Source organism: Zootoca vivipara, chromosome 2 (genome assembly GCF_965207765.1).
Source record: "Zootoca vivipara chromosome 2, rZooViv2.hap1.1, whole genome shotgun sequence".
In the NCBI taxonomy this organism is placed as follows: domain Eukaryota; kingdom Metazoa; phylum Chordata; class Lepidosauria; order Squamata; family Lacertidae; genus Zootoca; species Zootoca vivipara.
Genome location: NC_142584.1, coordinates 92,227,110 through 92,240,470, shown reverse-complemented (window position 1 = coordinate 92,240,470; position 13,361 = coordinate 92,227,110). Strand labels below are relative to the sequence as shown.

The following is a 13,361-nucleotide window of genomic DNA, read 5'->3' as shown; positions in this document are numbered from 1 at the left end:
ATGTGCATGTTGAGAAAGAGATCCTAAATGAACATGGGATTCTCATTTAAGTCTGCTCCTCTCCAGGTCGCATCCTAATTTTCCTCTGTGAGGTGGCTGAGTCGTGAAGGTTGTATTTTTCCTCTACTACCACACTGTCGTAATTTTTCCTGCCAGTGCAGAATTGTGCTCTGCACACAGGAGAATTAGTAGTCCTGACCAGTGGGCATAACTCACAGACAGGATTACTCTGGCAATGTCTTAGAGCTCTGCTAAACTCTTCTAATATCTAATTCCTGTAACCCTGGAGAATGCAGCTGATGCTCAACCTTCACCATCCTAGTCTAGGGTGCCCTTGACTCAACAGCTACATTTGCAATTGCGCAAATTTATTACCTCTTTGTCCTTCCTCAGCCTCTGCTCTACTACAATCAAACAGGAGGCGAATGCAAGCCCATAGATTTTGGGTATTACTTTTCTTGTACTTTTTAATATCAGTGGCCAAATCTGTGATTCCATCACATTTGAAATACATCATTAAGTAAACCTTTAAATAATGTTGCAATGATGAAGCTTTTAAGTTTATGGAGCATAGAACTTATGCTTAAACGCCTATGTTTGTAATTAAACTTTTTAGGAAAGAACATCCACTGAGCCAATCACCCATCTCCTACTACACTTCTGAGAAATACCTCCCACTATATACAAGGGTCTGGTAACTTCTGTTTCAGTGTATCTGAAGAAGTGTGCATGCACATGGAAGCTCATACCATTGACAAACTTAGTTGGTCTCTAAGGTGCTACTGGGAGGAATTTTTTTATTTTGTTTCAACTACGTCAGACCAACACGGCTACCTACCGGTTACATCCTAGAGCTTTCCTAAATCAAACCCCACAAAGGGTGATGTACATTTGGATGAGAACCAGGAAATATATGCCCTCTAGGATCACAGGAATATAGTTGGGGTACACTGCTTGCAGAAAGCCCTTCCCCGATCTATTTCACCTAGCACTTTCCTTGTTGGCTTCTATGTGCCAACTGAAACACTGTTCTTTGTGTAGGCTTCTAATGGAGCTTGTGCAAGTTTTTAACAGAGACTGGACTCTTAAAAGTTTTGTTACTGGTTTTAAACATAGTTTTAAGCTGATGTTTATTGCTATTGGTCTCTGCTTGTAGTGCTCTTATTTTTGCTTTTAACAAGATTTCCTTCTCCCTCTAGTCAGAGTGAAACTTCCTTTAACGGGAGTCAGTGTGGGCAGCCAGACAGCCAGTATAGAGCACACCAGGGCCAATCAGGTGCAGGACTACAGCTGGCTGAGCTTTAAAATAAACTTACACCATTTTTGCTTGCATATACTAGGTTGCCAGGCCACATGACTAAGCAAAGGGGATATGACTATTGAATCTTTGGTTTGTATTACTCCCTAACGGGGCTTTCTCCAATGGTGAAACATTTCCTCTCTTGAGGATTATTCCTCTCACTGCAAAAATACTTCCTTCATCACAGAAATGGATATTGGGACACTTTTATGTCCATATTTCTTTACTAAACATTGGGAACCAGTATCTTTTGTACTTGATACCTGTATATGAGAACTTGTACATGAAAAGTGCTTTTCCATATAATGATGCCTACAGTGACTATATTGAAAAAAATAACCCCCGTTTCGATAATATCCTTTAAGTTTTAATCTCTGTACCAGTGAGCAGGTTATCTTTTCGTTTTGTCTCAGTGGAAGCTGTGTCTGGTGTGATTACAATGAGGAAGTTATAGTCCAGATTCCACTGCAGAGATCTGCATTCCTTTTCAAGTCTATATTTGAGCAATTTGCTCTCCAATACATTTGGTTGATCCCTGGTTCATAGGAAATTATTTCTAGTAAATAACAACAAGAAGAACCAAAAACAGCCAGTGTTTTAGTGATTTCTGGAAGACTGGTGGTATCTAAAAGGTCTTAAATATGACACGCGCTGTTTCCTGCAGTAACTTCTGACAGGAAGTTCAGAAAAGTTGATGTTGCTACTTTATTGGAAGATAAATGTGCAAATGGTTTAGCTTATTCATAAGGTTTCTAAGCTGTGATATCTCACACATTGTGACAAGTTCATATTTTGAGTCACAAGGTGATATCACCCTCAATTTATGGAAAAGATATATTAATCAAAAAAAGAAAAGAAAATCTCCCAGTATGCAGAAAAGGATGAAAACTTTAATTATAAGTATACATTTTCTAACTATAAACCAGTTAGCATTCTACAAGCGTCACCCAGGCAAATCTCAAAGCAAGAAAGATTAAATAAAACCGGTTAATCCTGTCACATGGATTACAGTGGAGAACTGATAATATAAACTCTATATAACATATGAGGTGATTATTTATGGCTAGCCTAGCAACTGAATCCCACCCAACGCAAACATATTTGATGGGCCATCTGAAGGTTGGGGCACTGTATGGTATGGAAAGCTTCACATACAGCCAAACAATAGATGTGTGGGTGCATATGTGAGCATGTGTTGTTTCTTGTTGCTGCTGCTGGTGGTGGTACATCATCATTGCCACTGCATAGCATACTACTTACTGTATGATCAGTTATTTTAACCAGTGTAAGAACATAAGAAGAACACTCAGGGCCAGATTTAGGTTTGATGAGGCCCTAAGCTACTGAAGGTAATGCAGCTCTTTATACATCCAGCTGTCCTTTGTCAACAACAAATGGCTGCTGTTTTTGTGTTGAATATATGCTATATGGTAATTTATGGACCTAATAGGTATCTAAAGCCATTTGCACATGTTGCCATGCAACCAGTCCATGCAGAATGTAAAGGTGAAGGGACCCCTGACCATTAGGTCCAGTCGCGGACGACTCTGGGGTTGCGGCACTCATCTCACTTTACTGGCCGAGGGAGCCGGCGTACAGCTTCCGGGTCATATGGCCAGCATGACTAAGCCGCTTCTGGCGAACCAGAGCAGCACACCTTCCTGCCAGAGCGGTACCTATTTATCTACTTGCACTTCAACGTGCTTTTGAACTGCTAGGTTGGCAGAAGATGCAGAATGTAGACACCCTAAATATATAAATGAGCAAACCAGTGATATTTTAGGTAGCAGGCGGGGCCCATTATGTACATCATAGGAGCCTACACAACACAAAACACTGTTGCTGTGTGTTTTGTCTTATTTGTTTTTTTTCTTATAATTTGGAAATGTACATCCAGTGGTTTTTTCCTTCAAATTTTTTGGGGGCTCCTAAGAGAGTGGGGCCCTAAGCTATAGCTTGTTTAGCTTATACGTAAATCCGGCACTTAGAACACTGCTGGGTCAGGCCAATGGTCCATCTCGTCCAGAATCCTGTTCTCATAGTGGCCAACCAGATGCATGTGAGAAGCCCCCAAGCAGGAACTAAGGGTGCTAACCCACTTGTGATTTCCAGAAGCTGACATTCAGAGGCATACTGCCTCCAACAGTGGAAGCCAGCAGATGAACAACCTGTTTTTCAGCTCAAACTTAATTGTCACAAGTGTCTGGAAGCAGTGGTGGACTAGCAGATTTGACAACTGCACCTGAATCCCTGTCAGTTTGCAAAGGTCATCATTCTGTGGCATTTTCTACTTCTTTTTTTGTTTTTGTTGTGCCAGCTGAGGGTTCCAAATCAGGCTCCCCACAGGATAACAGATCCAGCAGTGTTGTGGCTGTCACTGTAACACCCCTTCAACATACATCCTAGTCAATATTCTGTGCCATTTACCAATAACAAGAAAACCATTGACAGTAGCGTCAATTGACCATTGACCCACCATGCTCTCTCTGCGGCTGCAGGAGGGCCCACAATTGACAGAGGTCAGCTACACCTTATAAGGCTAGGAAGGACTGCCTTTTAATTATTATTTAATATATACAATACATAGCAAACTGTAGTGTTATATTCTTTTATGGAACAATATATATCGCAAATATTTTTGGGATTGCATTTCTTGTGTGCTGCCTGTGTGCATTGTTTAGCCTTTGTGATGGGAAGTGAAACATTCCATAATTTGCTATTTCTACAATAAAGAAATGCCTTTCTTGGGGACTTTTTTTAAAAACAAAAATTGTCAGCTTGCAAAATCATTTTATATTAAGAAAACAGCAATATAGTCTCTTGGCATTCAGTGTGTTCATACTTTAAAATGCACAAGAGGTTATCTTGGTATTCTGCATCTATTTCTTACATTATATTGCTTCTTATCTCATAGCAACTTCTCTCAAAGCAACAATTATGTTAAAAAAAGAGAGCAAAGGAGGGCAACAGCGCCCTTAAGATTCACAAAAGGATTCTAGAGGGGGGGAAATCAGACAACTGGATACAAAAACAAAGAATGGCTTCTAAGACATAGTATGGTATTGCAAGCTTGTGGGGCAACTGGGAAGCTATGACCTTTGCATCAAAAGAATAAAATGCCAGCTTCAGATATCTAAGGATTCAGTTGCTACAGTCAATTAGTTTGCTTTAGTTCTCCACACAGAATTTTCAATAGCACATTACAGAAGGATTCACAAACACTACTACTAAACTTTGAAATCTGAGGGAGCAATCCTATACAAAAGAAGTTGGCTTAAAACAAGCTGATGTAAATTAAGCTGGTGTAAAGTGATGCCAGGTCCAAACTCCACCCATCAGAAGTTCTGAACTCTGTTCAGGAGTGGAGTTACTACTGGTTGAGCCAGCCTAAGCAGAGAGAAAAAAACAAGCCTTTAAAATAGTGTTTCAGTTATATCACCATTTAAGCCACCATTTTGCTGGCTTAAACGGTGCCAGGTTTGCCAGATCATGTGACTGAGCTGAATAGGTTTAGGATCCAGCTTAAGACCAGTTTCTCTGGTCCTGCCATACCACACCTGTTTTTTCCAGATCTTATGACACTTTGAGAGCCACTGGGATGGCATGGGTTATGCCCAGCTGAACCGAAGATGAAAGAGTGAAGTCAGCATAGCCTGGCTGTGTCATAAACCTCCCAGCTCAGCTGGAGACCTGCTGGATCCTAACCCACTTGTCCTGGCATAGGATTTTTCATTTGTATTGTAACCCTATGCCTTAGTCTCCAATCCTACATGTGCTTACCTGGGGGTCCCACTCAGCTCAGCATAGCTTGCTACTAAGTAGACTTGTATAGGATTGCACTGTTAGTCACTGATGCCAAGGAATGTATCAAAAACTTTGCTGGGATATACAGTGGTACCTCGGTTTATGAACACAATTGGTTCCGGAAGTCTGTTTATAAACTGAAGTGTTCATAAACTGAAGCGAACTTTCCCATTGAAAGTAATGGAAAGTGGATTAATCCGTTCCAGACAGGTCCGCGGAGTACTCAACCTGAAGCGTACTTAACCCGAAGCATGGGTGTAATTGGTTCTGGAAGTCTGTTCATAAACTGAAGCGTTCATAAACTGAAGCGAACTTTCCCATTGAAAGTAATGGAAAGTGAATTAATCCGTTCCAGATGGGTCCACGGCATTCGTAAACCGAAAATTCGTAAACCGAGGTGTTCATAAACCGAGGTTCCACTGTAAAGAGCTTCTTTAGGTATGTTCAGTGAAGGACTGTTGCTTAAGATGGACAACATACTTCTTTAATTAGTCAAGCAATTATTTGGATGTTGGCCAATGGGATATATCTTGCTGAAGATAAATACTTGGCAATCATCTTCTTCTACCAGAAGTACAGTACTTGCTTTAGAAGAATTAAAGCAACAGAACACCTGTACAGGTCTGATCTATTGCTGCTCTCTGTTCTTATTGCAAATCGGAAGCAGACCCAGAGGGAACAGTGGGCAGTTTCCTTAGAAGTTGTGTTTTATTTATGAAAAGATGTATAGCCTGTCTTTCAGTTACAGAAAGCTCAATGATGGGAACAACAGTTTAAAACAAAACCTTTAGAAATTCAATAAAACTCATTCTAAATAAAACCTCAGCAGCCAAAGACAACCCCCCACAGAACCCCAAAAGTCACAGATAGCTACTGAAATCTAATAAGATCATGAATCTTCCAAACCTCAGCAGACAACTTGGGGGCGAGTGTGGGAAAGGTATGATCTGAAGTGACCGTTAGCTTAGTGCACTGGGTTTTAAAATAGTGCGAGTGGCGGGACATGTACATAGGGAAGGCATTCCCTCAAATATCCTGGTTGCAGACCACAAAGATAAGCACTATCTTGAATTGAGTTTGGAAGCAATTTGGCCGCCCATTAAGATAATACTGTACAATGCAGTGTTCTCCGATCAGTACCAGAAATGTGCTCTGATTAGTACCATAGGTCAATTTGGCTGCTGCATTCCCAATAGAACAAACCTGCAATGGCAGCCCATAGTTTAGTTACCGGTAGGAGGCTACCATGGGATGTCCTTTTCCTCTAGGCAGGGAAGTGGCTGGTGAGCCAGAAAATGTGGATAAAAAGTACTCCTGGAAACCTGTGCCTCCAGAAGGATGTTCAGAACATAGATGAAAGTGGTACTTTTAAACTACCAAAGTTCCTGAGCAAACGTAGTCTTGCGATAAGAGGGGAGGTTTTCTTATGGATTAGAAACTGGTGGAAGAACACGAAGACTGGGGAACAATGGAAGGCTGTAATCAGTGGAGGCTGTGCTTGAACCAGTGCTTTTAAAGTAAATAAATGATCTAAAATCATCACCATTATCACTGTCATTTCAATTTATATCCTACCCTTCTTCCCAAAGCAGCACAGGTTAACAGTGAGGAGGCCAAGTTTGCTGAACATACCAAATTCCTAAGGGTGGTTAAAACTGAAAGGGATAGAAGGAGTCCCCAAATGGCTCTCACTAAACTGGGAGAATGGGCATTTATAATAAAACTAAAGATAACCCTTCATGCATTTGAAGGAGGCAGCGGCATCTCTACACTGAAGTCCCACTGAATGCAGCTGGGCTTTGTTCTGACTTAATATTTATACAACTGCATCACATTAAAATCGGGCATTTGCCATGTTAAGTTGAAGCTATTTCAACATTTTTTCTAAAAAAAAAAAACCAACCCAAAAGGTTTCTTACCGTAATATGTCAAGCGCCCCCTGGCAACATTTTTCCCTCTAGAGTTCTCCGTAATGCACTCATAGAGACCAGCATCTTCTTGTTGGAAATTTGGAATTTCAATCATGCCATTGGATTTCCTCAACATTACTTTGCTTGGAAATGGCATCCCATCAGCTCTTCTCCAGTTAATCCGAGGTACTGGGCTGCAGAAACCAAATGCAATTAAGGCTTTTGAAGTTTTTTTTTTTTAAAAAAAAAACCTGATTAAAAATGAAACAAAATATTGCAGCATACAAAGGAATTAACAATATTTTGTACTTTGAAACAACACCAACACACCACTGTGATAATTTATTCTAGAGTACCTGTTACACGTTTATTGACTGGGAATCTAGAACTTGATACTCAGTCATTATCTAAGATTGAGACATAGTCAAGTGAGCCAAGACTTCATTGCGGTTGGATGGATACATTAATCCTAGGGAGGAATGACAGACACTCTAGGTCCGAAAGCATAAATATGTGTTATTGTTTTAGTCTTTAGGTCTCTGGAAATTCTCAAGAGGTATTCTAATTTCAGTTCTAATTCCATCATCACGAAAATCAGATGGGGGGGGGGGAATCCATGGGTCAAAGTGAAATTTAGCCCAAATCCTGCAGACTCCCATAGTTCACTATAACTATAATCCTAGCTCAGGAGGTTGTCAAACATGTGTTTTTGTGAACAGTCATACCACCTTAGAATCAATGTGGGATAGTGGTTAGTGCTGTAGCAGGACATGGGAGACCATGGTTCAATCCCCACTCAGACATGAAACTCACAGGATGACCTTGAGCCAGTCATTCACTCTCAGTATAACTTACTTCACAGGTGAGGATAGAATGGGGAGGAGGCAAAGTATGTACTTATTTGTTTTACACAAGGCAGCAAGAAAAATCTTATTAATGTATCACATGTGCAATAATAGTGATAAGTTGTTTAGTTTATAACTGGACACAAAGAATGTAACTATTGCAACTACAGTGGAACCTCGGTTTATGAACACCTCGGTTTATGAATTTTCGGTTTATGAACGCCGCGGACCCATCTGGAACAGATTAATTCATTTTCCATTACTTTCAATGAGAAAGTTCGCTTCAGTTTATGAACGCTTCAGTTTATGAACAGACTTCCGGAACCAATTACACCCATGCTTCAGTTTATGAACGCTTCAGTTTAAGTACTCTGCAGACCCGTCTGGAACGGATTAATCCACTTTCCATTACTTTCAATGGGAAAGTTCGCTTCAGTTTATGAACGCTTCAGTTTAAGTACTCTGCGGACTGTCTGGAACGGATTAATTCATTTTCCATTACTTTCAATGGGAAAGTTCGCTTCAGTTTATGAACGCTTCAGTTTATGAACAGACTTCCGGAACCAATTGTGTTCATAAACCGAGGTACCACTGTAAAAATTATGGCATATTTAAAATGATCTCACGTCATCCATTTAACATACAACGTAACTTTTCTGTTTCCAGCTATTGCAATATGGATAAACATGAATACAAACTTACTTTCCAAGGGCAAAGCATTCCAGTTTTACTATCGAACCTTTAGCAGCTGGAAGTGATTCAGGAAACTGAACTTCTATTTTGGGTTCGTATTCCCCCATTACTCCTGTTATTCCAGAAAAGGAAAAGAGTGATTAGGGAAGGAGGCTTGTATCTTTGAGCCCCAGGGAACAACTATGCAATAAGGCTTCTTTGGATATTTTAAGGAAGGGATTGATTGTTTATTATTTCTTTTAGCTTCCCTGGTAGTCTTTTGGTTTACAACTGTCATTTGGTTGACAATTCCTAGTAGCCACTCTTATCTTTGGGTTCTTTCAATATACAGTACTGCATCAGAATCACCGCTTAACAGTATCCTACATGATGACATTACACCCCAAAAATGGGGCACTAAAAGAAAGTACACGAACCATAACTAGCAAAGCAAAGACAACATAAATATTTTTGTTAGAGATAAATTATGCATTGAAAGAAGTGTGTACTCCAATGAATTAGAAACTATTATCACACTAAGCAACTGTTAGTTGCTACATTATATAAGCAGAAACATACCATCAGTACGCAGCACTAAAGGTGTTGGCGAGCCAAGAACTTTGGCATTTGTTACGGTACTTGTCACAACACATGTATAATTTCCTACATCAGATGGCTCTACTTTGGCTATGTAGAGATGCCCAGTTTCCTGAGAAACAAATCGACGACTGTCTTCTTGTACAAATGATGGATATTCATTGAAGATCCAAGCATAAGAATGTTCTGAAAGTCAATAAATTAAAATATGCATTAAATTAGATATATTCATAAGCAGATGAATCCCAAGGTTGTTTGCTTGCATACAGTTATGGGAAAGAATCCATACCTAGTAGGAATAATATAGCACCATACGCATATGATTTCACCCACAATTCTTCACATCTCTAAAGCAACAACAGCTTTTTGGTGCTTTTCTAGAACAAGTGTGACACACACACACACACACACACACACACACACATTTGACTCCATATTACTTCACTTGATGACTAATCACTTAGGGCAAATTGTTAGATTATAGGAGAAGTGGATATAAGAAGAGCCAAAAATGAGGCACTAGCATGCCACACGTCACAAATTTCAGTAACCACACTCAAAGGTTCATTAGGATTTTCAGCATGTAACTTGGTATTGGACTGGTGCCACTGCCATCTAGTCAATTTGAAGTAGTATGGCAATGGGATTAGATCCGATAAGAACTGCAGTTGCTATGTAATTTGGTTTCATAGTTTATGGGCAGAATATGGGTGTGTGTATCAAAAGCCATTTCCTATAGGAGCTGGTATGCTATCTTTCTTCAAGCTCATATGCTTGAATAAGGTTTTTAAAACACAGTTTCAAAAGTAGATAAAATGTTCATCTTTAAAAAATAAGTAGATGAATATAAAAGCCTTTACAGCTTCTATAGCAACTGATTTCAGTTAATTATAATCTAACTGACCTGCCTAGTAGTCATTAACACATCTTGCCAAACTTCCTCACTGCCTTTACAAATTTTGCCCGTGTGTAACCTAGTAATTTACAAGTGGGCCTGGGAAATTATTTTCATGCAGCTACAGAAAAAGAAAATCACCGACTGGTATTATTAGTATTGCTTTGCCAAGAAATAGGAGAACAGAAAGGTTAATTCACAGTATGTAAAATGTAGCACAAAACTAAAAACAAACTAATGTAAATTAATGAAATATTTATGGTATCTGTTAACAACAGAAAGAAGTTCAAAATTTGATTGCTTTTCCAATTATCTTTAATTGCCCTTTATTAAACTATAAAGTTATATCATTATGTAAGCTAGAAAAAAAGCTAACAATGGAAAACAAGTAGATTTCTGGTTATTTGAAACAGTTTCTAATTATGTATTTCTTAAATTTATACCCTGCCTTTTCACCCAAAGGTCCACAAGGCATCTAACAGTAAAACTAAAACTAAAATACAGAATATCAGAAACGAAGAAGCCAGGTAAATCAATCATACTAATAAAAACTAATTCTATCTGAACAAATTGCAGCATATTTACAATGTCCACAAGAACTCAGTTGATGATTAAGATATTTAAACCGTGGGCAGGCTCATATGGTGGTAGAATCAGAAGACAGTTTTTCAGATCCCAAGTGGGTCTGTAGGTCATAATCAGCACTTTTTGAATGAACCACAGGACATGGATCAGTTAGGCATGGAACTATTGTAACATGGGGGGGGCACCTGCTTTCTATTAGCAAAATCAGTTGCTTTAGCACTTCTGGATGAGATGGGATGAGAAGAGACACTGGAGAAATTGCTGATTCATCTCCATCAGTGATACAAGGTACAGTATCTTGTAAGGAAATGGCAAGCAGAAGGCAAGTTGACACGATCTATATGAAAATAATTACAAATTTAAAGGTCTTTCTTATTGCTTTTGTGTTAAGGGAAGACACAAAAGCAGTTCATGTTAATGATGTCTTCTGGGTAACTATATAAACAAGATCATGTCAATCAGGGAGAAAGTTGATTTGTAAAACTGTCACTCAAAGTCAGAGGTTTACTTGGAGTTTTGTTTATCAGTTAAAAGCTGTAACATTTACACTCCCATGTTAGGGTAAGATAGTAGCTCTGCGTTAAGACCTGCCAATTCTTATCTAGAAAATGAAATACACAAATGTAGCACTTATCTATAAGAAACATATGTGTCCGTGTCCAATCATCTTCTAATTATATGAGAACATTTACATAACAGAATAATAAGAATATAAGCCCAAATTTATGGGATTCTTCGTTTATGTTAAAGATTAGTTCAACATGATGCAATCTTTAGAAATTGCACAAATATGCTCTAAGTTCTAAACAAATTTGCTTTCTGCCATCTTAAGCTTCTTGTCTGTAAACTCTCCAGCTGGAACAGGGGTAGGCAAGATTACTTTCTCCTAGAGATGCTACCCTGCTGAAATCCTAAGGTGTAAAGATTTTACAAGAAATGTATTGTAACTATTATTTATTATCTTAGTCTATTTTATATTTTGATGTCTATGCTTTACTGAAAAAGCATACATTTATAATAAAAAAACTGAAATTGGAATGAAGAGATCCTTACTTACTAATTCTTGCTACTATGGAACAAGAATTGCACACACTAAAACAGTTCTGAGTAGGATTGCCAGACTCAATAGAGGGCAGGACTTCTGTGCCTTTAATTGCCCTGCTCTCTTTTGAGTCTGGAAACCTTAAAGAGAAACCAGCAGGCCCTTTGTTTAATTTCCAAGCAAAGGGTCTGCTGGTTTCTCTTTAAGGTTTCCAGACTCAAAAGAGAGCAGGGCAATTAAAGGCACAGAAGTCCTGTCTTCTATTGAGTCTGGCAACCCTAGTTCTATGTGAAACTGCTTAACTGTCTTAATCAGATGTAGGTGGCTAACAAGTAGCCTAAAGCTTCCAACTATTAAACAATACATTAAGGAAAGTTTAGTGCTTAACAAATAACCAACATTATTTCAAAATATACTAGCTGCAAAATCAGTGAAATTCCCAGTGCACTGTGAAGGCCTTCCAGGAAAATTGGATCAAACCAACTCAAGGAACTGTGACAAGCAGTGACTTCTGACACCCAGGTATAGATTCTGAATCAACCACAGCATACAAACTGAGTGAAATTTGAACATAACAAGATGAGAAAGGCTGTGCCTGCAAATAATCCACTACAGCTTGGATGAACTGCACGCATAAGCAAAGAGTTGCAGTAAATGATACATAGCACCCCACTCAAGAAAACAGATACAGCACAAAGAGCAGTATAATAATAATAATAATAATAATAATAATAATAATAATAATAATAATAATAATATATTATTATTTATACCCCGCCCATCTGGCCGGGTCTCCCCAGCCACTCTGGGCGGCTTCCAACAGAAAAATAAAACACAATAATCTATTAAACATTAAAAAACACCTCCCTGAACAGGGAGTATAACAAGGAAGAAATGTGTTGAGGTGCAAACATAGCTTTCCATCATTCCTCCCTGGCTTTTCCACAAAATTTATGTCTGTATGTGGTTCCTCAAACCTTGGGACAGCTTGTTCTGGCATTTTTTCTTTTTAAAACAGGGTTTAGCGATATTATTTAGGTAACTAAGTTTTAAAATGAATACTGTATCTCAAAACTTTAGTATTGGAACAATTGTCGCAACACCGTTCAAACAGTTTGGACAGAGATTAACATGGTAACATTTAGCTTCAGAGATTAAAATGTCCAATTTGCCGTGTTCACTTAAATTAACCACCCTTTAATGAGACTATTCTTCAATATCATCTTCATCATTAACTGAGAGCAAAGTAGTTCTTACAACGTAACAGCTCCCACTTGTTTCCTTTGCACTTTTTGCAATTTATCTCATTGACAATCCCATTTGTGTCACAAAACCTTCTACTTACAGTAAATTCAAATTCCTAAACTATCCTTCTAATTACAGGTAGGTCTGAGTCGAAGCAAAATAAAAAAAATTCCTTCAGTAGCACCTTAAAGACCAACTAAGTTTTTATTTTGGTATGAGCTTTCGTGTGCATGCACAATTGTGCATGCACACGAAAGCTCATACCAAAATAAAAACTTAGTTGGTCTTTAAGGTGCTACTGAAGGTATCCTTCTAATTCTTAGTCAAAGTAGGTAAGCTTATGAAGCAAGACTACTTCATATTCATAGCAGAAGATTAGGACATTTTAGGTGGCCAAAAGGTAGGAATGCAAATCTGAGTAATTCCTGCGCTTGTTGTTGTTTAGTCGTTTAGTCGTGTCCGACTC

General features: G+C 38.7%; 1 protein-coding gene across 1 annotated transcript in view; it reads right to left on the bottom strand.

Moving 5' to 3' along the window:
• The window catches only part of CNTN3 (contactin 3), a 181,673-nt gene that overhangs the window by 53,621 nt on the left and 114,691 nt on the right, over positions 1–13,361 (bottom strand). Inside the window, exons 4-6 of the mRNA XM_035106611.3 lie at positions 9,111–9,314; positions 8,562–8,664; positions 7,024–7,208 (exon numbers count right to left, since the gene is read on the bottom strand). Coding sequence (XP_034962502.2) covers positions 7,024–7,208; positions 8,562–8,664; positions 9,111–9,314 — 492 coding nt within the window. The remainder of the gene's footprint in view (positions 1–7,023; positions 7,209–8,561; positions 8,665–9,110; positions 9,315–13,361) is intronic.